The sequence below is a fragment of the Heptranchias perlo genome, chromosome 11 (genome assembly GCF_035084215.1).
Source record: "Heptranchias perlo isolate sHepPer1 chromosome 11, sHepPer1.hap1, whole genome shotgun sequence".
Taxonomy (NCBI): domain Eukaryota; kingdom Metazoa; phylum Chordata; class Chondrichthyes; order Hexanchiformes; family Hexanchidae; genus Heptranchias; species Heptranchias perlo.
The window spans coordinates 31500365-31525656 of NC_090335.1; the positions used below are offsets into that span (position 1 = coordinate 31500365).

At 41.3% G+C, this 25292-nt stretch overlaps 1 protein-coding gene across 13 annotated transcripts in view; it reads left to right on the forward strand.

Annotated features, from left to right (window-relative positions):
* Nucleotides 1-25292, forward strand: part of dmd (dystrophin) — a 1591310-nt gene that overhangs the window by 1230542 nt on the left and 335476 nt on the right. For all 13 annotated transcript variants that reach the window (XM_067992781.1, XM_067992785.1, XM_067992782.1 and 10 more), the window contains 3 exons: nt 787-888; nt 6115-6199; nt 14507-14745. In XM_067992781.1, the coding sequence (XP_067848882.1) occupies nt 787-888; nt 6115-6199; nt 14507-14745 (426 nt within the window). The remainder of the gene's footprint in view (nt 1-786; nt 889-6114; nt 6200-14506; nt 14746-25292) is intronic.

Consider the following 25292-nt stretch of genomic DNA (forward strand, 5'->3'; position numbering starts at 1 on the left):
ACATGCCTCAAGTGAGACCAGAGATTAGCAGAATTTCTTTCCCCTGACAACAGTAATGGTTATTTGAAACAGATTCCCAGCAAAAGCAGTTAATTAATTCCTTCAGTGACAAAAAAAAATCTGGTTAAGAATGGGACTGAAGGTTATAAGGATAAGTAAAGACAGAGATGATCAAGTCCATCATTGAACAGGATGGTTTCTGTGCTCTTAAGGCCATAGAAATGTCATCTGGGGAAAGCAATTAACTGGGCTGGAATAATAAGAGGTGTAGTTTAGACCAATTTTGTGGTCTTTTGGTCAGCTGTCTATGAGGGTTAGGGAGAATAATTGGCGTAGAGCAAATTATTTATATTCTGTGGAAGGAGTTGACTTGATTGGATGAATAGCCTTTTTCATTTCATATTTTCTTATGCGATCTTCTCAGCTTTAAGATGGTGAATTTTAGGTGAGAATTGAATTTGAAAACCTGCTAAGAATGTGTAATTGCTATCATAATCAAACATAATTGAATTTGAAACTACTGCCTGTTGTGCCTGCTTCTGATAAGAAAGTAGAACACACATTTATAGCAACTATGGTAAATTCAAGATTTGTTGACATTTTCAATGCAGAGGTTTGTGTATCAGAAAGTTCCACGTACACTGGTTAGTAAGTCAGCATAAGGAAGTTGTTGGAAGATAATCCCAATGGAATGACTTCAGCAATGAGTAAAGGAGTAAACACCTATAAATGGCTTTGTTGATCATTTCAGAATGATGTATCTTTTTAATCTATTTCTGTTTTAAGGAGACAGAAGAAGGAGTACTAGCCAAGCAGGCTGATGTGGAAGGCATATTGTTCAAGGCACAGCACTTCTGTCTGGAAAAGCCTTTCCCTCAACCATTAAAGGTACATATATGGCTTTGTATTAGAAAATTTGTAACTAATGATTTATTTTAAACGCTCGACTTGAGCAGCAAGATTTTATAAATTGAAATAATACAGAGTAATCACATCAAAATCATAATAACTGCTATAAAGATGAATAATTCAAATTTAATTTGAATTCAGAACTTTAATAACATATGTGTTGTCTTTGGGGAAATGATTTAGTGTTGGAATAAAATCAGAAACTACTTGATGAATAAGTGCAATTTCCCATGAGGTACATAAGGAGAAAATGAACTGGGTCACAAAACTAATGTAGGTTTAGGTGCTTATAAAACAACATTTTCAGTATTTCTAATTTTCTGGAGAAGTTTTGTTGTTATTCCTTCAATCCTTAATAAAACTGAAGTTGTTTATTTCTTGTAACAGCCTGCAGGAAGATGTCAGACACAAACTGTAGTAAGTTTCAGAGTGAATAAATGGAACAAACGAACAGCAAAAGCATTTCAGATGATTAACTCCTTTAATAAGAAGCTGGATAAGTGTTTGGTTGAGAGTGGGATTGGCACAGACTGAAATACGAACTTACGAACAATGACGGACAGGAAAAGACCCTCTGTCATCCAGCCTGTCCCACACAATTACGATACATTGTGCATCGTGATATATACACTCCCCACCCCACCCCACCCGAAAACCCTGTAATCTCCTGGGAGAGGCAACAAAGCAGATAAAAACCCAGGCCAATTAGGGGGATCCCCCTAGGCGATCAAAACTGGTCCAGGAGACTCTGGCGCTGATTAATGCCATACAGTACCTACCTATTGTATGAAATGATCTCCGCCCCAACCAGAAACAAGTTCAGCTCTAGCTTGGAGATGATCAAGTGCTCCTTGGGATAAATTTTGCTGGAGCAGGGAAGGAATGTTTATTTGCAAGGTAGTAGGCCACAGTAGAATAGTGGAGATTCAAGGATAGATGAATATTCTGGGTTTCATAAGCCAACCTTTGGAGATCAAGGAGTATTTATACAGAACATTCCCTCAGCAGATTAAATGGGAGAAACAGAATTGCCAAGAGGGTCCATTGTATATCTGTGGACTATGCAGGGTTGAGAGGCTAAATGGCTTTATAACAATCTCCTGTTTTAAAGTAGCACTATGTATTATTTTCTTTCTATGAGGGCTGTGAGGGTGAATTCACTGTTACAATAAAGAAAAAAGAGAGAGCTTGGATTAATATATACCTTTCACAACCTCAGGACACCCCAAAGCCCTTCACACCAGTGGAGTATTTTTGAAGTGTAGTCACTGTTGTAATATATGAAACACAGCAGCCAATTGGCGCACAGCAAGGTCCCACAAACAGCCATGAGAATACACTTGTAGTGTTTGTGTGGCTAACTGTCATTAAAAGTGTCATAACATTTCATCTGCATAAATTAATAGAGAAATGTTGGAAACAACATTTTACAGGCTATTAATAATATAATTTGATGTACTTGTAAATTCATTATCAGCTTACAATTTTGAAGAAGCAGTTAATTATGATCTGTCAATACAGGAACTGTTCATTCCAAGAAACAAACAAAAATGCATTGATGGAAAAAAAAGTTACGTGAATTACTATAACCAGAAAATGCCTCAGAATCTGGTAAAGTAAGGAACCTGTTCAGTGCTGCTACATGCCCACTACTATATAGCAGATATACAGACTCAGTGACAGCATGGAGTCATTAACAAAGGAAGCACATTTATATATTTAGCAGTATGGTGATTCAGGACCATCTGTTAGCCTTAACCTGCAAGTATTATAACTAAACTTTGAAACCATGGTGTCGGCCTTAAGAGATGTTTCTCATGCTACATATTATGCCAACTACCACCTATAGCAGAGACAATACTTTCAATTGACATTAATGCGCAATGTTCAAGTTAAACATTCGCTTCAAAAATAGTTTCAAAGTACATTATATAAAAATATTTTACTTTAGAATGTTCAAATCACTTGCCTTGTTGCAATCCTACGATAGTAGGCAAAATTTATCCCTCTAGCACCACTTAAACAGATTATCTGGTCATTTATCTCTTTGCTGTTTGTGGGACCTTGCTGTGCACAAATTGGCTGCCACGTTTCCCTATGTTACAATAGTGACTACGGTTCAAAAGTACTTTATTGGCTATGGAGCATTTTGGGATGTTCTGAGGATGTGAAAGTTGCTCTAGAAATGCAAGTTCTTTCTTCTTTTTAGAGAAGGCTACTTTGTGTGACAGAAGGTGTAGTTTGATATTAGGCCAGAAAACTTACAACTTGTTTACACCAAAAGCCATATCCACAAGTTATATTTTTTTTACAAGAACTCACTAGTTAATTATCCTAAACAACAACATAAAGTTTCAGGATATTAACTTGTAAAGACTGCAATTATATATGGCTAAATTTCATGTTAACAGCTCTAACGGAGTACATACACTATGCAGTGTTTCTGACTTTCCGTCGTTTTACACACCATGTAGGGCCAAAGGTGAGTCACCTTACTGTAAAGAGGCTATTCCCTGATCATCCTGCGTACCTCACTACAAGTCAGCACTAGATCAGCTTGTTATTAGGTAAATTAATCATCTTGTCACCTCCAACCAATTGGGAGCATCTGTTCGATGCCATTTTCCTGTAGAGATGTTTCACGGTTGCTCTCTGACAGCTGCAACAGATTATACCAACTGCTACTTCTGTCAGGAACAGTGATTTCAATTAATTTTAATATATGAGTATTTCATAAATACATTTTAAAAGCCTCTAACTAAAGATAAAAAAGTAAGGAATAATTTCTAAAATGTCTATAGCTATGCTAATGTCCTCATCTTGTAGATGAGCCTCTACTCAGCAATTTAGTTAATTACCATCAGCATACAGATCAACTTAAACATATTGATGTGATTATGATAAACCACAAAGCTTTCAACAACAACTTGTATTTATATAGCGCCTTTAATGTAGTAAAATGTCTCAAGGCTCTTCACAGGGGCATTATCAAACAAAATTTGATACTGAGCCACATAAGGAGATATTAAGACAGGTGACCAAAAGCTTGGTCAAAGAGGTAGGTTTTAAGGAGCGCCTTCAAGGATGAGAGAGATAGAGAGACGGAACAGTTTAGAGAGGGAATTCCAGAGCTTAAGGCCTAGGCAGCTGAAAGCACAGCTGCCAACAGTGGAATGATTAAAACGAGGGGTGCACAAGAGGCCAGAATTGGAGGAGCGCAGAGATCTCGGAGGGTTGTAGGGCTAGAGGAGGTTACAGAGATAGGGAAGGATATGAAAACAAGGATAAGAATTTTAAAATTGAGGCGTTTCTGGACTGTGAGCCAATGTAGGTCAGCGAGCACAGGGGTGATGAGTTAGGATCTGGGCAGCAGAGTTTTGGACGAGCTGAAGTTTAGGAGGGTGCAAGGTTGGAGACCAGTCAGGAGAGCCAAAGACAGATCCTCAGGGGACTCCAGAGGTAATGGTGCAGGAGTGTGAAGAGAAGCCATTGCAGGTGGTTCTCTGGCTACAACTGGATAGATAAAAATGGAACCAGGCGAGGGCAGTCCCACCCAGCTGGACGACGGAGGAGAGTCGTTGGAGGAGGATGGTGTGGTCAACCATGTCAAAGGCTGCAGACAGGTCAAGAAGGATGAGGAAATATAGTTTACCACGGTCACAGTCACATAGGATGTCATTTGTGATTGGAGCGGAAACCTAATTGGAGGGGTTCAAACATGGAGTTGCTGGAAAGATGGGCACGGATTTGAGAGATGACAACATGTTCAGGGACTTTGGAGAAGAAAGGGAGGTTGGAGATGGGATGGTAATTTGCAAGGACAGAGGGGTCAAGGGTCAAGAAAAATATATATTAATTCCTTTCAACTTTCAGTGACTATTCTTTCTTGGCTGTGTACAAGCTACTTGAACTTTGACTTCCCTACTTTGCACCATCTGTCAGGAACAGCTTACCTCAAGATAGCTATTCTGCTGTTTTACTAATTGGAAAGTTGTTAGAGCTCATCTTAGAAATGTTTCCATGTGTATATTTGATTTTAGGAAGGCGAGACCTCAAAACAACTAAGAGGTTAGCATATATCAAAACATACTGATCCATTCTGATATGGTAAACAATCTTCTACCTTGATATTTGCTGCTCTTCTGCCAATTTCAGCATCCATTGTAAAACTGGGAGACAATGTGAGAGTTGAAAGAGTAAAATGAAAAGGAAAAGCTGGAAATCTGAAATAAAAAGAGAAAATGCAAGAAATAACATAGCACCTGGAAAGAGAAAAAAATAGATTATGATATTTTGGGCGTGTACCCTTCACCTAAGTCAAGGCTCTCATCAACCTAAAGCGTTTGCCCATGGAGATTTAGAATTGGTATGTAGTGTATCTGCATTAGTGCCAGTCTGGTATTAAAACTAGTCTATCGACCAAAAAATCCTAATGTAAAAAATAAGTTGTCTGACTTGAGCGAGTACAATATTGCTGTTGTTACATTGGTGTTCATCAGCTGATTTCAAGCCTCAATGTCATCTATTTTCTTGCCAGTAAAAAAAAAACTAGACAACAGTGAAGAACCTGACAAAATTACATCAATGTCCATGCAGCACCCATTATCATTTCCCAGTGATCTCTGTGCGCAGTCAGCAGTACATTCATATGGCTGATCATTACTTAGAGCAGTTTGAACTGTCCCAGGGTGCACATCTCTGCCCAGAATGCTCAGCAGGGTGATGCTGGTGCTATGTTATAAAAGAGCTTGATTGAAAAGGGCCGTTTGTTGCTTTTCCGTATTTAGAGGCAGAATGCTTCATGAAGTAATTGTTATGGTCAAGAAAACAAGAGGTCAATAATTGTCTGCCACTTACCATCTCGTCAGATGATGGCTGAAGAGAGGACAGTGCCATTAGTCTCACTGTGATATTGGTGGTAGAGTTCTGTCTTCACTGCCTTTGTGGTGAAGATGAAAATGTACCCCATGGTATTAAGTGAATCTTAAGCAGACCTGGCTTCTCGCAACTGTTGAATTAATGGTTATCTCACAAGATACGTTTGCAACGTTACTATCTGATTTTCAGATTGAGAGAAAAATAAGTGACCTGCCTGTTATAACTTGCTAATTACCAGTGTTATCATTTGCAGATGAAGGAGCACAAAAATACTAGAACCTATGTACCACCTCATTCAGGTTTATGTTTTTACTTAATTTATTTTAGGGAAAAATTGAAGACCTAAATTCTGACTGGAAGACGATTAATAAGTTACTATACGACCTGAAACAAAGGCATCAACCTGGTGTCCGTAAGTTAAATGCTATGTTTGTGTTCCAGGATGGTATTAATTAATAATTGGATGATCTATTTATCCCTCATAATCAATAAGATTCTTGAAATGTTGGGCTCAAACGCTCATAGATTTATTAAGAATAAAGTGCTTATAATCACACCCGTGATTGGGAAATCGAACGCGCTAAAGTTCTAAGATCAGTCTCCACGCAAAGGGGGGTAGAAGTTTGGAACTCTCTTCCGCAAATTGTTCATTTTAAATCCGAGATTGAAAAATTTTTGTTAGCCTCATATCCCTTAATACCTTTGGTTAAGGCGGGTATATGGAGTTAGGTCACAGATCAGCCACGATCCCGTTGAATGACGGAGCAGGCTCGAGAGGCTGGATGGCCTACTCCTGTTCCTATCTTCCTATGTTCCTAACTCTCCGAATCTAAATCCACGTTACAATATTATACCTTATACGCCTTAGTTCTCAACATGTTTCTTATTAAAATGGCCTGATCACGCCTTGTTCACACGCAATTTTACATTTCTGAACTACAGTATACATAATCAATTTATGTCTTAGAATGGCCCTATTGATCTGGATGAAGATCCTGTTAACAATTTTCTTAACTTGATTAAAGCAAATAAGTTCCCCTCATTTTACCATCTTGTGGCCACCAGACCATTCTTTAATTCAGTTCTAATGAAGAGTAACAGGCAGTAACATGCATGATTTTTGTTAAAGTTCAGATAGTAATGTGCCTTTCCTCGCAAGAGATTATTCAGATGGAGAATTGAATCTTATACCTACCTCTGTGTGCTGTTTCTATTTTACTGGGGTCAGCATTCTACATTTTAACCCTTTTTCACCCATGTCTCCCTACATTTGCAAAAGAGTCCAAATGCCAAAGGATGAGTTGGAACACAAGGCTCTTTATTAAGTTAGAAGAAAACTGTAAACAGATAAAAAGACAGTTAGTCCCTTGTACTTAATTCATTGTACTGTTGTAACTACATGTCACAATAGTACATTGTTCTATTGCATCTTGTTCTGGCCAGCTGACCAATTTAGAGGAGGTCTTTTATATACTTGCTTTATTGTTATTAAATTAAAGAGAAAGGAAAGTAGCTTGGGTTGAAGTGTTCCCCCAGTATCGATTTATTCAGTATGCCCAGCTGGTAGTATGATTTCCCAGAATTGGTAGTTCTGGACTATTTCCCAAACTGCTCTTAGATCATGGTCCTCATTGCTGTCAGAGAGCTGTTCCAGGACATATGTGACTCCTTCACATCAGCAGTATTACTGCAGTAGGCTGGAGACAAGGAGACTGACAGGCTGCGACTTTGTTGAGATAAGAGATCTGTTTTTTTTAAACTTTGAGCAATACCTTTATAAAGATACAAACATTGAGCAAGCACTTTGATCTTAAGGTTTGGCGCTAGACTTTACTTCCTCTTCCAACTAACCCCATACCACTCCCTGAGAGGGCTATACACTGCAAGACAATCATGCACTTAACACTTCCGTCACAAACTATTACAGAAACCAACTATGCAGATCAGTATCTGCGATGATGACATAATCCCCTTATTATTTGTTGACCTTGTGTTTTTACAAAATCCTATGAAGTGTGTTTTTTCTTTCGTGGGTAACATCAGCAGGGAACATGGTCCACTCAACCTGCCACTAGAATGAGGAACAGGAAAAATAAACACCTTTGTGGTCTGGAAATATCTTCACTTATGATTATTGGAGTAAAACGTTCTCCATATTTTCCTCAACTATTATTTTTAGTTATGTTTATTGTTTATATTTTTGGCTCACTCTACATTGAATTTTATAGCACAGAAACAGGCCGTTCAGCCCAACAGGTCTATGCCTGTGTTTATGCTCTACACGAGCCTCCTCCCACCTTCCTTCATCTCACCCTATCAACAGCATATTCTTCTATTCCTTTCTCCCTCATGAATTTATCTAGCTTCCCCTTAAATGCATCTATGCTGTTCGCCTCAACTACTCTGTGGGGTAGCAAGTTCTCACCACTCTGAAATAAAGAAGTTTCTCCTGAATTCCTTATTGGATTTATTAGTCATTATCTTATATTTATGTCCCCTAGTTTTGGACTTCCCCACAAGTGGAAACATCTTCTCTGTGTCTATCCTATCGAACCCCTTCTTAATTTTAAAGACCTCTATCAGGTCACCTCTCAGTCTTCTCTTTTCTAGAGAAAAGAGCACCAGCCTGTTCAGTCTTTCTGATAGTTTTACCCTCTCAGTTCAGGTATCATCCTAGTAAATCTTTATTGCACTTTCTTCAATGCTTCTATATACTTTTTGTAATATGGAGACCAGAACTGTGCACATTATTTTAAGTGTGGTCCAACCAATGTTCCATATAAGTTTCACATAACTTCTCTGCATTTAAATTTTATTCCTCTAGAAATAAACCCCAGTGCTTTGTTTGTGCTTTTCATGACTTTGTTAACCTGCATTGCTACATTTATTGATTTGTGAATCTGCACCCCTAGACCCCTTTGTGCCTCTATCCCATTTAGACTCTTGCTTTCCCAGGAATAGGTGGCCTCCTTATTCCTCCTATTCCACCTTATCTATGTTGAAATTCATTTGTCATTTACCCATTTTGCAGATTTGTTAATGTCTTGTATTTTGTCGCAATCTTCCTCGGTATTAACTATACATCCCATTTGGTGTTATCCGCAAATTTTGGTAATTGTATTTCCGATTCCCGAGTCCAAATCATTTATGTAAATGGTGAACAACAGTGGTCCCAGCACTGATCCCTGTGGAACACCATTTCCCACCTTCTGCCAGTCTGACTAACTACCTTTAACCCCGACTCTCTTTTCTGTTTGGTAGTCCATTTGCTCTCCATTCAGCTACTTGTCCCCTGACTCCACATGCTCTGACCTCAATCATGAGTTTCTAATTTGATCTGGATTTCTGCCTTTCAATGTTTGGAAGGTTTGAAATCCTCACAACATTAACATTTTTTATCATATAAGAATTGATCTTCAAATTTGTATTGCAGTTTTCTTTAATATGTGAACATTTCCCTCCATTTAAAACAAAAGGTTTTCACAACTTTTCTCCTTTTTCAAGTCTCAATGCAGTATGCACCATTTCTCCTCCAGTGACACAGGCAGACAATCCTTATCCAGGTCTCTGTCAACTCTACACTCGGGCCAGGGACTTGGAGAGCACTATGGGTTGAATTGCCCATCAAATTTCTATCCCTCACAATGGGGAAATATTTATATGCTATCAACCACATACCCCTGATGGCATAGAGGAGATTGTATAAGGAATAGCAGGGTGACCCATGACTTGCTAGTCTGGAACACAACAGAATGGTTAGACTAGTCGATGAGTAATTGTAAGATAATTTTATTTCAACATTTATTTCACATTTCAACCTCCATAGTTTCTGATGTTTAAGATAATTAAAGTTAGGAGATTGTATCTGCTACATAAGGAGGTGAAACCTCATGTGGATGAGAGTAGGGTTTTTTTTACCATTCGACATCATTCAAAAATGCTTCAGTATTGAAGCTGTTTCCACTGAGAGTGATCACAGATGTCCAGGTAGACTAAACATTGTTATAACCTCCATTTCACATCTATGAATTGACAGTGGTATAAAATATGGAATGGGCAGGAACATTAAGTTCAAAACTTAGATAAGTATCGCAATATAAGTATGACATTTTAAAAATTGCATTACAGTAAATTTTAAGACAATTGTTTTCAAGAAAGCATCTGAAATTGGGTTAGACATAATCTAAATGGCTGATGCTGACATTGGCAGACAAATGCTTAACACATTTATGTGAGATTCCTTTGGCCAGTAGTAACCTGCTTATTTTAAATGGGTTATCGCCAATACTAAAATAGCGGGCAAAGGAATGTCATACAGATACATTGAATGAATGCTTAATGCAGTTGTACGACGTGCCTTTGTCTGTTATTTCAGTAAGGCAGTAACAGCAATAGTAGTTTCCAGGCTATGGAGTTTAATGAGAAAAATTATGCAGCTTTAAATCTGGGCACTGTAGATTTATAGAATTGATATTTACTCCAAGTTGCAAACTAAAATAGAACCATTAGTACACTGAATGGATCCTGACTTCATTACCAACAGTAGTTGTTTTTTAAGGAAATAATTGCAAGCAGTATTGCTAAATGGCCTTCTATGTATTTTGGCTAAATGAAAGTGACAGAAACAAATAGCAGTATACAAATGCACCACAGACAAATCAATACTGGTCGCTAAAGATCATTTTACAATTAGCTTTATCTTGGAAATACATTGGTTCATTATGTGGAAAGTAACAGAGGAGTAGGAGTGTGTTAGAGGCTGTGTAATACCCTGCGTTCAAATGATATTAACCCCAGCAACTGAGCATGAATAATTTATAGGCTGATTGTTGAATATGTTACAGTATTTAATAAAGTGTAATATTTTCTTTAAAAATGACTAAGTATGAATGGAAAAGTAATGTGGAATCTGTTAAAAAGCATCGTGACTTATGATGACAATAAGAACAATGCCAATACATAGAATTCAGTGTGTCTGACTTGAATGAGCAGGGTACAAGATTTCCTTTAACCAATGCTGAATTTTCTGCTTTGATGTGGTGCACGTTTTAACATCCAATAGCGAGACTTTGAATTGAATCATACACATTTGATTAGAGGTTTTTTCAAGGTCAGGGCCCAGTGTAGTGAGGATTTTTTTTTCCAATTCCACTAACTTGAGATACCAGCTAAAAGACAAACTTATGTAATAAAGCTTTCAGTTTCAATTTGCTACCTGCAAAATACATGAGGAATCTCCTGAGGTCATTCAGAATGTGCACTGTGGAATAGACTGGGATTGTTAATGAAAAGGACTCGGGCTAAAACTTCAGCTTATTTCATAAGAATGACACAGAGAATGGTTTAATATGAAGTGTGCAATTTACTGCTGTGCTTTTATTGGGGGGGAGGGTAGTGCAGTCTTACTGTTCTTACTGCTGTTATTAGACTATACAGACTGGATCTTAAAACTATCACAAACCAATGATCTGTGACATTTTATTTGTACAGAAGTTGTAGGCCTTGGGCAGAATTTTATGCCTGCTATTAGATTCCACCTTACAGCCAATAGAGACGGTGTTCTTAGAGCCACCATGTTATAAACTTGTTTGGCACAGCAAAAGTATGCCACTGAAATATTTATATACTGAATTACATATTCTGCTACGATTTCATCCCACCACAGTTATTATTTCTTTTACCACCAGACCAGGAATAACTCTTCCCCATCACCCCCCCATCAGAGATCAGAGTATATACATATCACCAAAACCAATGGGTGATAATACTATGAGGACATGTGCTCAGTGTATGTCAGATGTCCTGTCTCTCTGATCTTGTAAGTTAGGGCAGCTAAACATTAAAGTGGTGCCATCCTCACAGCACCCCATGCTGTCACAAGGCTACGGCCTGGGCACTGGCAATAAAACACTAAAGCACTATTTCCAGGACTACCCATACCATATTAACAAGGATTTCTGTGTCCTTAGTATCTTCAATCGTGATGCTAACGCTATTCAGAGGAACAAAATGCGAAGAAAATTCTGGTTTAAAGTCATCCAGGCGGTCCCTGACTCACCCGACTTCCAATGTGGCAGGCAAAATTCCCAACTACATTACTCCAGACAGCAAGTGCGCAGTTGGGAGGTTTGCCGGTGACTTTGGGAACTGGAGGTAGATGCAGGTGGCCCAGGATCTTCCCTGGTACATCAAGAGATTTGTAAAAGTATACTCTTGACTTTTATACTGGTGAGAAAATGGTGGCGTGGTCCTCATAACATCTGTTTAAAAAAACTCGTTAGGTTGTGCAAGACTGCCTCTACAAGCAAAATACCAAATTTAAAGTGCTTTTTCATGGCTGTAAAATTAAACTTGTTGAGGTCAGCCAAAGCCAGGATACGACAATTTGAAAAAAATTCTCTTGGTCCTCCATCAATATACTGTTTATGCACTTGTCAGAAATACCCATTTACACAGAGATGAAGGGTAGAAACTGCAACTGAGCTGACTTTAAGGGTTTTAAAAGAGAAAATATTGTTCATTAGTTTGTAAGCGATAGTCAAGAATGGTTCTTGGTATTGATTTAGACAGATGTTCTTGTTTTTTACATTCCAGTGGGTACCTTATTGACTGAATGTAGCCCTTTTGTGGAGTGGATAGGCACTTGGACTATCGTGTTAAACAGGCAGCATTTTTTTTCTTTTTCAATTGTCTCCTCATTTCACTAGAAGGCTGGGGAATGGCTTCACGGCTGCTAACAGCCCTCCATCGACAGCACTCTTGGAATTTAAGAAATACAGCATTAAAAATATTGTTAGTTTTTACTGGGATGCTGACTGGAAAAAGCATCTTTACTCAGAAGGGCTCAGCTTGTGTGTTTATTAATGAGCTAAAATGATGTTACGGAGATTAAAGTAGGTGATCTTTGTGATGGAGAGCAATGGGGTCAGAAGCTCAGCTGAGGATCGAATAGGACACTGAAGTTTTGAACAGACTGGCTCGGCCTGAGACAGTGGGCGGGGAGGGAAATGGAGTTCTAGCGAGAGTATGGCAACGGTTTCAATCTTTCGGTTGTTCAGCTGGAGAAAGGTGCAGCTCATCTAACACTGGAAGTCAGACAAGCAATCTCACAACATGGAGGAGTCCAAAGAGGTGTTGGTGAGGTGGAGCTGGGTGTCGCCAGCGTACATGTGGAAGCTGACCCCCGTCTGTGGAAGTTGTCACCGAGGGCAGCGTATAGGTGAGAAAGAGGAGGGGGCCAAGGAAGAATAAAATTGATATTAAGCGGGCACTTTACAGACAAACAATAATAATTCTACCTATCCACTTATCCTGGGATAACAGTTTTTAATCATAACTGGATAAATCATAAGGCAGATCTTTATTGATAGTACTGTAAAAGGCTGATTCTGTGACTGGGCAGTCCTGGCAAGGACCAGCACCTGCAAGAAGTTATGAGCCCACAGGTCCTGATTTACCATCCGTTAATTTAAATGGATGGAAAATCTGGGGCTTCGTGCCCACAAGTTCCTAACCAGCAATCCCTGCGAATGTCAATCCTTACCAAGAACCCGAGATCAAGGAATCAAATATCTAGCCTAAAATGTAGCCAAGGTCAACAAAAGTTAATTATTACCAAACACATTATCGACAGGGAGCATAAGAACACACTATCAACAGGGAACAGGACACCAGCTCCCAAGTCGGTTTGAATCCAGTTGCTAGAAGATACACAAAATCAGACAGAATGTTCCTCTGTTTGACTTCCCTTCCTCCTAACGTCTGCCTCTTGGTTCTTTTACTTCATGTCATGCCTATGATTGAGAATATGTCATAGGAGGAATCGTTAGTTTGAACCTGCAAATCAACCATCGTCCCCGATTCCTGTGGCATTAATGGATTATGCTGGCCTGAAGTAAATTAGTAATTTCTTCAGTAGTAATCATTGAGATCACTGGAGCTTGTACCAACTCTTTAGACACTATTGGTTCTCTGTGTTCGTACTGCTCATTCTGTCATGTGACTTCCACTGGAGATGATGGACTGCACTGGACCTCACACGGCCAAACCACCACTCCCCAATACATAATAACATAAGCACTGCTTTATTACATCAGAGTGTCTCTCGTGAGTTAGGGCAGTAACAAAATCTCAGGGTATTGTTGACTGACGTCATGTACTGATGAACGCGTTTCCTAGTTTAGCATCAGTGTACCTTGATTGTCTTTGAACTTGATGGGCTGAATGGACTTTTTTCATCATATACCATCTTATGTTCTAATGTAATTTGTAAGATACTCCAGAGCAGCTGCTGTTCTATATATAGCCAGGCTGCCATATGGACATTGTGAGCAATGGGTTGCTCCTGTTATGCATAACAAAAAAAACTGCAGTTAAAATGCCTCTTTATGACAGGTGATTGGTTAATTTGCATGATGATAATTCAGGATTCACTTTATTCTATTTTCAGTTAATAATATCAATGTATTAAAAAAAAGTTGTCAAGTGCACAAAAAAGGAGACAAGCATATGTTTGGTGTGAAACTTTTGTCGAATATCTAATGCATAACAATTGTATTTGCCTCTTTAAAATGTCCAACCACTGCAATAAATGTGTTTCATCCAAATAACTACTGTTGTAACTCTCAATAATTACACTTAATAATAATGTATGCTTAGAGATATGAGTGACTTATAAAAAGTCTCACATTGATTAACATCGGTAATCCTTTCTTTTCAGTTTCAACTGCACAGCAAACAGTTACCGTGGTGACTAAGACCTTTGTTACCACGGAAACCTCCTTCTCCAAGTTAGAAATGCCATCCTCTGTACTCATGGATGTGCCAGCTCTGGCTGACTTCAATAAGGCCTGGGTGGAATTGACAGATTGGCTGTCGTTGCTGGATCGTGTGATCAAGTCTCAACTCGTGACAGTTGGAGATGTTGAGGAAATCAATGATATGATCATAAAACAGAAGGTACATACACAAACTTTTACTGTTGCATTTCCCATCAGCATAGCACATGTTAATAGTTTGCTGTCTAATCAATAGAAAAGTAATTTAAAAGCAGTGTGAACAATTTGCATGGTAATCGAGTAGAAGCGAATGTACTGGGTACATTAATACAACAGTCCCTGAAGCACCAGATAGGTTGAAGTCTTTATGGCACTTGACATCCAAGTCTGACTTGGATAATTGGTGGAGAGTAGCCTTATAAAGGCATTAATGGCATGCTTGTATTGCAGAAGTGCTTTGAGAAGTGGCTCTGTGACAGTGCCCTAAGGTTCATCGTTATGGAGCTGCCCTGCTTATATTGCAAAATGGATCCCATAGCTGCTGGGATATTAAAATGTTTGTAAGTCATGATTATTGACTTTATTTCTGGCTGCTTAGCCTAACAATGCCAGAAAACGTGCTTCTATCTCTGATAGCAATGTTTACATTATTTATGGGGTTGGCACTGTTCAAAAGCACCCTCAGAGAACACCTCTTTTTGTGGACTTTGAATCCTTTCGAAGCAACTGCACACCTTGTTCACCTGCACTGCCACTGACTGGTGCAATCAGTGAAGGCATGTTAGAGTAAATGTGCTTTTAGTATACACCATGTTTTACCTGCATGTTTCATTCAGAGTCACTGCTTTTAACTGGGAGAAAACTTCTGATTCAATGTAAATCCTCCTGTGTAATTAGCACCATTTAAAAATCATTGGCCAGTCACAGTCGACTTCCAGTGATTCTAAACTAAAAAGGGATTGAGGCATGTGATTATTGCACTGATCTCTCGAAACAAAGGGCACCTTTAAAATTTAAAGTTTCCAGCCTTATAACAGGATAAGCAATTACTTGTAACAACAGAAATTGCTGGAAATGGCCAATAGGTCAGTCAGCATCTGGGGTAACAACTCTTCAGAACCTGGAGTTCTGATGAAGATTCCCATTCGAAGTTCCTAACTTTCTGTTTCAGATGTTGATTGAATTGCTGTGCATTTCCAACAGTTTCAGGGTTTCTTCTCAGATTTTTTTTCCATTTGTATTTTTCTTTTTCCTCTCTGCACAAGTATCTATATTCAAGAGCAAGAGCAAACAGAGAGTTGGGTAGCTTTGCAACAATTTCACGCTTCATATAAAGAAAATACTCCAGGGTACTGTTTTAATTTTTTGTTTAAATATAATATTGATGTAATTAAATTGTGTGAGCTAAATCCCCCAAATCCTTTGATTTTACTCCATTCAGTTGCAAATACAATGATTTGCAAAATGTATTAACCTGTGTCTTACTGCATTGTGGAGAATGTCAGTTTAAAACACCTGAGGATTCAGCACAATGAGGGATTACAAATGGTGATATGTCATGAGAACTGAACAGTACATTTGATAATACTCAGAGAATTGGACGTTCCCACCAACGTTCATGAGTACATGCTTTCTATGTGCAGCATCTGCAAAATATATTCCTTTTTGTAAAATTGCTTGTGCTGTACATTATGAAATAAAATTTAAAACATTGCAAGACTATTCTGGGTGATTTTCAGTGGATTAAAGACAGACCTGAGATTGAAAAATAGGTGATTGGAAAATGATAAACTAAAAATACTATCCTGGTAATAATTGGGGAAATCACAATAAGGATATTATTGACCATTTTGCTATCACCTCACCTTTTAATCGCAAGTGGAATAATGGACACCATGCTGGAAATAGAGGAATTTTGGGAAAGCAGGAGGGAGATTGAAGATATGATCAAAGTGATGTTCTTAGGAGGCTGCTAAGGGCTGGAAAAGAGGTACAAGGCAAAGTAATTTTGGAAAAGAATTGCAGAGGGCAGAAGATTGGTGGTACATGGCATTGATGGTGCAGCGAAGGGAGGGGGAAGAAGCAGAAATCTACATTCACAGGACGCAGGCTGGGAAGTACGACTGCAGACGCTCTTCAGGCATATAGTCAGATCATGGAGCGACAGCCCTGGAGTCTGTGGCAGTGTTAGAGATGTAAAGTTGGGTAGATGACCGTGGATTGTGAATGTTGTTACTAATGGGGAGCAGGCAATAGGAGGGGATCGAGGATGAAGCCCTCAGGCACACAGGAGATAACCGTGTAGGCCAATGGGGGAGAAACCATTTAAGATATAGTGACTGCAATAGGACAATGAGCGTGTTGTGCCATGGAGGAGGACCACAGAAAGGAGACAGTGAAAGAGAAAAGGGGGAAGCGTATGGGTGCTGCTGTTATGCAGTAAAAGTGGCAATCAATTTGAAATGGAGCTTCCTTTACTATTATTGGACCTTAGGGTGAAGACAGGCTCGTTGGGAGATACAGTGACTCACAAGCAATTTAGAAACAAACACAATAAGCTAATTCGGATTTTTCCAAGTTGGGGTCAGGGATCAACGTAGTGTTTTTGGTGTATTTATTTGGAAATGGCACCGTTGTTCTCTACCTCATATATATTAAAAAAAACTCAGTGGCATTGGATGCACCTCTTGTAGTTATTTTTCTCAGAAATATCATTTTCTGTTTTTCACAGATAATTCTACTGACATATAAATAAATTGATGGTCACAAATTGAACAGCTACTTTTCCTGTAGATTGTTGAACATGCTAACTCCCATAATCGCCTAAGCCGAGAAATCCAGTTCATTTTGAGTGCGTAATTGATGCAATCTGGTCAGGGGGCAGGAATTTGGGATGGAACCTGTTTCCACTGCTCTTGCCCCCTTTTCTGGCTACACTGAGAAATTCCGACCAGGAGGGGGGAGGCGTCTCTTCCACCCGCACCACCCCACCCCCCTTGTGATGTCATCTTTGTAGGCAGGATTGTTGAGATACTGGGCTCACCCAAATGCTGCTAGTATCACTCAGTGCACAGCCAGCAACAAAGAATTTTCTCTTCGGCTACATTAGCCAGATCAATCCTCACCCCTGTTCTCTCTTCGCCACCTCCCCCACCCCCCCCCCCAACCCCCCGATGGAGCAGCAAGGGCCTGCCCTGGAATTCTGGTCTGCTGGGGAGAGGACACCCAAGCTGCATTGTAAATGGCTCAGGCGCCAGCCCCTTTTATGGAAATGACCCACCCCCAGGGTTTAGGATGGGCCCATCTCTGGAGCAGCTCAATATCTAATTACACATCAGCATAACCCAAGGGTGTAACAATAGGACCTCCGTGTGAACTGAACAGGATGTTGTGGTGGCGATTTTCAATTGGAGCGTATAGCGGAGTGGGGCATGTACTACGCCTGCTCAATGGCTCCAGGAAGAGTCTTGAACCACTGAGCAGTCGGCAGCGAGGCCTTAAGATTTTTGTGGGGCCGCAAGAAACATTGGGCTCGATTTTAGTAGGGAGGTGGATTGGCAATGGCGGGGGGGGGGGCGAATGGGCGCGTGGGTAACGCGTTCTGTGAAATTGGGATGCTCCGCACGCGATCGCAGCTTAATTGAAGTTACTTACCAAGGCTTCCGGGTTTTGCGCTGGTAAGCTGCGCAGCGGGCGGACTGCGCAGCCACATCATAGGCTGTCAGCTGGAGGAGCCCTATTTAAAGGGGCAGTCCTCCACTGACTAATGCTGCAGAAAATATGCAAAATTACAGCATGGAGCAGCCCAGGGGGAAGGCTGCTCCCAGGTTTAATGAAGCCTCACTCCAGGTCTTACTGGATGGGGTGAGGAGGAGGGGGAGGACAGAGATCTTCTCCCTGGCAGACGGGAGGAAGTGGCCTGCCTCTGCCAACACGGAGGCCTGGCTCGAGGTGACAGAGGAGGTCACCTGCACCACCAACATATCACGCACCTGCATAGAGTGCAGGAGGCGCTTCAATGACCTCAGTAGGTCAGCTGAAGTGAGTACACTTACTCATTCCCCTACACTCCGTCTGCCACATCACCACCCCCGCCCCACATCTCCTTCTGCAATGCCATCACTACTCTATCAAGTCACTCCTCACACCCACTCAAAGCTCATCGTCATCTTACCTGCACTTACTCACCTCACCAGTACTCATCCCACCACTACCACTCAACCCAATCCTCATACAATCTCATGGCTCTATCTCATACTCACCCTCTCATGCATTTCTTTCACGGTCAGCCTCACTCAACCTGCCACTACCTGTGCTGCAGCCACAGGGCATGCATCACATATGTGCAGTAGGAAGCATAAGGCATATGTGTTGTGAGCATGAAGGGGATGCACAAAGGTGTTTGAGGGTTTGTCATGGTTTTTACTTCTATTTGATTTCTGATCAACTCACATTACATATTATATTGTCACCACTACTGCCACGTCTTTGCAAATCTTGTCTGGTTTGTGCAATAATGCCCTTTCCTGAGGATCACAATGAAGACCCACAACTGATGCCACCCATTGTGTCACTGCAGAGTGGGTGTAGGTGCATTTGCAGGGCTCTTTTGTGCAGACGACAGAGAAGTCGGCGATGTCCCCTGTGGCACCCTGGAAGGATGCGGAGGAGAAGTTGTTGAGGGCAGTGGTGACTTTGACAGCGACAGGTAAGAAGATGGTGCTCGAGCCAGCTGGGAGCAGCTCGGCATGAAGGAGGCTGCAGATGTCCACGACTACATGTCAAGTGACTCAGAGCCTCTGTATGCACTGCTGCTCAGAGAGGTCCAGGAAGCAGAGCCTCGGTCTGTGGACCCTGTGGCGAGGGTAGTGCCCTCTGCGATGCATCTCTCTCTGCAGTTGCCCTCCCACCTGCTGTGCAGGTGGATGTGTCACAGCACTGTGTTGTGGAGCTCCACGTGTCAGAGGTGGACGGCGTGGCCGGTGAGGCTGGTGATGCTGTTCATCCTCCGAGGAGGTCATGACTGCAGCTATGGCGGCCCCCATCCGGAAGATGTACGTTTGAGGGGGGTCCAGAAGGTAGGTAAATGTCGGGGTTGAGATTGCAAGTTTGTGAATTTTATTGTTAGGAGGAGGGTGGTGGAGGCCAAACTTTGTCCCAAGTGACAGAGTGGCCTCCTGCAATGAGTGAGGGTCTTCCCCCCTACCTGTCAAATGGACCTTTGCAGCTGCCACAGGCTGGTGGCTGCAACATGTCCGTTTCAACTGGGAGTGTTTCTCCCAGTACGGGAAACAGTCTCAGTTGAGTTGAAAATCCCACCCCTCCTAAAATATCATGTCAATCAGGTCTGCTAATGACCTGAAGTATCTACTTAATTAGTTTGTGGCATCCCGCCGGCTTTAATTGCCGGTGGGAGTCCCGCATGCGGGGGCTGCGCGTGCATATAAACGCATCACTGGGGAACCTGAAGTGGGCAGGTTGGAGCCGGGATCCGGACCCGCCCCGGGAATCCCTGTTTTTTGGAGCCCCCCTGCCGGCTCGGAGGTCTGAAAATCGAGCCCATTTATGCCCCTCCTGGCACCACAAAAATCGCTGCAAAATATCTTCTGGGCTGTATTATGGAAGGCCTCTAGTGGGCCCTTTCTAAAGACTGCTGTTTCGGCCACTCAACACAATGCGCGAGCTCAGCCGATTGGTACATGAAGATGGCGTAAGGGTCCTAAAACCGGCATAGGGCCCCGATTTAAATATATTAATGAGGCCCCCACCTGTTTGAAAATTGTATCAGGTGGCCATCAGGCAACCAATGGGCAGGCGATTTTTTTTTCCAATTTTTAACTGCTACTCCGCTTTCCAGTGTAACCGGGGCGGGAAAATCGTCCCCTGTATCTTTCATGTGTGACACGTGTTTCTCCAATCTTTCCAAAGGTGGCCTGAAAGATTTGGTGAGACAGAGCCAGATTCGAATTATTAAACTGCTTTAATTGACAGACAGCAAGTGAACATACAGAGGATCAGTCAAAGCAAATTCCATTTGGCTAACTGAATCTCACTTCTCTCCTTGGAAAATGGGGAAAAATAATAAACCAGATTTCCTGTGTCTTTAGTGGGCTTACTTACTGGTTTTTGACATTACCTTTCTTTTTTAGCCAGCTTCTAACTACAACAGCTGACCTTCAGCATTTTAGCTTCCAGCTCCAAGCCACGGACTGTGCCTCAGCGTCCATCGTGGAAAATCTGACCACCTACCCGTGTGTCTCTTTGTCACTTTTTTCACTGTGTATGTTGACTTAGTCAATGATTTGCCAGTAGGCCTGTGAATAAAACCAAGCACATCTCCTCCCCCACCTCCCTTGGGTTGTGGAATTAAAGTATACGTCTCCTGCTATTCTCAAAATGAATGGGGCCGTCCTGGCTAATGGCCCTGGGAAGAGACAATTCATCCTCATTGTATCAATTTGGAATAGGCTGTGAGCTGTGACATCCCATGGACAGGTCTATCGAGCTTTATTACACATCTTCAATACCTACAGCGTGGGGCTTTTTGTAACCCACGCCAATTCACTTTTTTTTAATACAATACAACCCTTAAACGCAATTCAATCCCAAGATCCTTTCCATGAAGAGAAAAGTTGATTAAAAATCCTGAAACATAATAGGGACGATTAAAAAGGGGCAAACAAGAAACAGGCAAAGATCAAGGGAAAGGAAACCCAAGGAGCAGGCATGAGTCTGTAGACAAGCGGAAGAGCATTCAACAATACAGTCAGTCAGGCATTTACATATAGCGCTGATGCCATCAGGGTTTGCTTCCTTTCAGAAGAGGAGCTTCCACCACCACTGCGGGGGGGGGGGGGGGGGGGGGGCGGAGAGATAGGTCAGGAGAGCAATAGTGATAAGGGATTCCACAGTTAGGGGAGCAGACAGGTGTTTCTGCGGCCACAGACGTGATTCCAGGATGGTATGTTGCCTCCCTGGTGCCAGGGTCAAGGATATCACTGTGCGGCTCCAGAACATTCTGGGAGGGGGAGGGTGAACAGCCAGAGGTCGTGGTCCATATCGGTACCAACGATATAGGTAGAAAGAGGGATGAGGTCCTGCAGGCAGACTTTAAGGAATTAGGAAAGAGATTAACAAGCAGGACATCAAGGGTAGTAATCTCCGGATTACTCCCGGTGCCATGTGCTAGTGAGTTTAGAAATAGGAGGATAGAGCGGATGAATGCGTGGCTGGAGAGATGGTGCAGGAGGGAGGGCTTTAGATTCCTGAGGCATTGGGACCGGTTCTGGGGGAGGTGGGACCTGTACAAGCCAGATGGGTTGCACCTCAACAGGGGTGGGACCAATATCCTTGCGGAGACGTTTGCTAGTGCATTTGGGGAGGGTTTAAACTAACTTGGCATGGGATGGGAACCTGCGAGGAGATTCAGAAGGGAGAGTAACAAAGCTGGAAGTAGAAGGCAGAAAAGTAGTAAGTGAAATTGGAAGGCGGCGGAAACAAAGGCCAGCAGCAAATAAGGTCAAAGTAGGAACAAATGTTAAAAAGGCAAAATTAAAGGCACTTTATCTGAATGCACGCAGCATTCGCAACAAGGTAGATGAATTGATGGCACAAATAGAAGTAAGTGGGTATGATCTAATTACCATTACGGAGACGTGGCTGCAGGGTGACCATGGCTGGGAACTGAATATTCAAGATATTCGACATTTAGGAAGGACAGGCAAAAAGGAAAAGGAGGTGGGGTAGCGCTGTTAATAAAGGATGAGATCAATACAATATCGAGAAAGGATCTTGGCTCAGAAGATCAAGATGTAGAATCAGTTTGGGTGGAGCTAAGAAACAGCATGGGGCAGAAAACGTTGGTGGGAGTTGTTCATAGGCCCCCAAACAGTAGTGGTAATGTAGGGCATGGTTTAAAGCAGGAAATTAGAAGTGCATGGAACAAGGGTAATACAGTAATCATGGGGGACTTTAATCTACATATAGATTGGGCAAACCAAATTAGCACTAATACTGTGGAGGACAAATTCCTGGAATGTATACGAGATGGTTTTCCAGATCAGTATGTTGAGGAACCAACTAAGGAACAGGCTATTTTAGATCTAGTATTTTGCAATGAGAAAGGGTTGATTAATAATCTTGTTGTAAAGGAGCCCTTAGGGAAGAGTGACATAATATGATAGAATTCTTCATTAAGTTTGAAAGTGATGTAGTTCAATCCGAAACTAGGGTCTTAAATCTAAACAAAGGAAACTACGAAGGTGTGAGACGCAAGTTGGCTGTGGTTGATTGGGGAACTACATTAAAAGGTATGACGGTAGTCAGGCAATGGCTAGCATTTAAAGTATTAATACATAATTTGCAACAAATATATATTCCTTTAAGGCACAAAAACCCAACAGGAAAAGTGGTCCACCGTGGCTAACATGAGAAATTAAAGATAGTATTAAATCAAAGGATGAGGCATATAACGTTGCCAGAAAAAGCAGTACACCTGCGGATTGGGAGCATTTAGAATTCAGCAGAGGACCAAGAAATTGATAAAGGGAAAATAGAATGTGAGGGTAAACTAGCGAGAAACATAAAAACAGGCTGTAAAAGCTTCTATAGGTATGTAAAAAGGAAAAGACTCGCGAAGGCAAATCTGGGTCTCTTACAGACAGAGACGGGAGAATTTATAATGGGGAATAAGGAAATGGCAGAGAAAATAAACAAATAATTTGTGTCTGTCTTCACGGAAGAAGACACAAAAAACCTCCCAGAAATACTGGAGAACCAAGGGTCTGGCGAGAATGAGGAACTGAAAGAAATTAGTATTCGTAAAAAAAAATAGTACCAGAGAAATTAATGGGACTGAAAGTCAATAAATCCCAAGGACTCAATGATCTACATCCCAGGGTTTTGAAAGAGGTGGCTATGGAGATAGTGGATGCATTGGTTGTCATCTTCCAAAATTCTATAGATTCTGGAATGGTTCCTGCAGATTGGAGAGTAGCAAATGTAACCCCACTATTTAAGAAAGGAGAGAGAGAGAAAACAGGGAACTGCAGACCTGTTAGCCTGACATCATTAGTAGGGAAATGCTGGAATCTATTATAAAGGATATGATAACAGGACACTTAGAAAATAATAATAGGATTTGGCAGAGCCAACATGGATTTATGCAAGGGAAATCATGTTTGACAAACCTGTTGGAGTTCTTTAAGGATGTAACTAGTAGAATAGATAAGGGGGAACCAGTGGATGTGGTGTATTTAGATTTTCAGAAGGCTTTTGATAAGGTCCCACACAGGAGGTTGGTGAACAAAGTTAGAGCACATGGAATTGGGGGTAATATATTGGCATGGATTGAGAATTGGTTAACGGACAGAATACAGAGAATAGGAATAAACGGGCCTTTTTCAGATTGGCAGACTGTGACTAGTGGGGTACCGCAGAGATCAGTGCTTGGGCCCCAGCTATTCACAATCTATATCAATGATTTGGATGAGGGGACCAAATGTAATATTTCCAAGTTTGCTGATGACAAAACTAGGTGGGAATGTGAGTTGGGAGGAGGATGAAAGAGGCTTCAAGGGGATATAGACAGACTAAGTGAGTGGGCAAGAACATGGCAGATGGAATATAATGTGGAAAAATGTGAAGTTATCCACTTTGATAGGAAAAACAGAGTATTTTTTAAATGGTGAGAGATTGGGAAATGTTGATGTTCAACGGGACGTGGGTGTCCTTGTACATGAGTCACTGAAAGCTAACATGCAGGTACAGCAAGCAATTAGGAAGGCAAATGGTATGTTGGCCTTTATTACAAGAGGATTTGAGTACAGGAGTAAAGATGTCTTACTGCAATTATATAGGGCCTTGGCGAGACCGCACCTGGAGTATTGTGTACAATTTTGGTCTCCTTACTTAAGAAAGGATATACTTGCCATGGCGGTCGTGCAACGAAGGTTCACCAGACCGATTCCTGGGATGGCAGGATTGTCGTGAGAGGAGAGATTGAGTCGACTAGGCCTGTATTCTCTAGAGTTTATAAGAATGAAAGGTGATCTCATTGAAACATACAATATTCTTACAGGGCTCGACAGGATAGATGCAGAGAGGACGTTTCCCCTGGCTGGCGAGTCTAGAACCAGGGGTCACAGTCTCAGAATAAGAGGTAGACCATTTAGAACTGAGATGAGGAGAAATTTCTTCACTCAGTGGGTGGTGAATCTTTGGCATTCTCTACCCCAGAGTGCTGTGGAGGCTCAGTTATTGAGTACATTCAAAACAGAGATCGATAGATTTCTAGATATTAAAGGCATCAAGGGATATGGGGATACTGCAGGAAAATAGCATTGAGGTAGATGATCAGCCATGATCTTGTTGAATGGCGGAGCAGGCTCGAGGGGCTGGATGGCCTACTCCTGGTCCTATTTCTTATATTCTTATGTTCTAAGCATCTGCCAAGGTGAGCTTTGTTTGCCTATGTAGCAAATATAGGTGAGAGGAAGCTTGGCAGGTGACCACAGAGAATTTCTCATACAGCCTGATCTGCCTAGAAATCCTCCTCTTCCAAATGCATCAGATAGGGGAATTTGCATTGGGAAACCCAGTGGTGCAGTAATGGTGCTAGGGAAAAAATAAATCATTTGCAATTGAGACAAAAGCTCATGAGAACCTAAGTGATAACCAGGGAGAAGAATACGAAATGGCTAAAATACATTTACTTTTACATTATTGAGT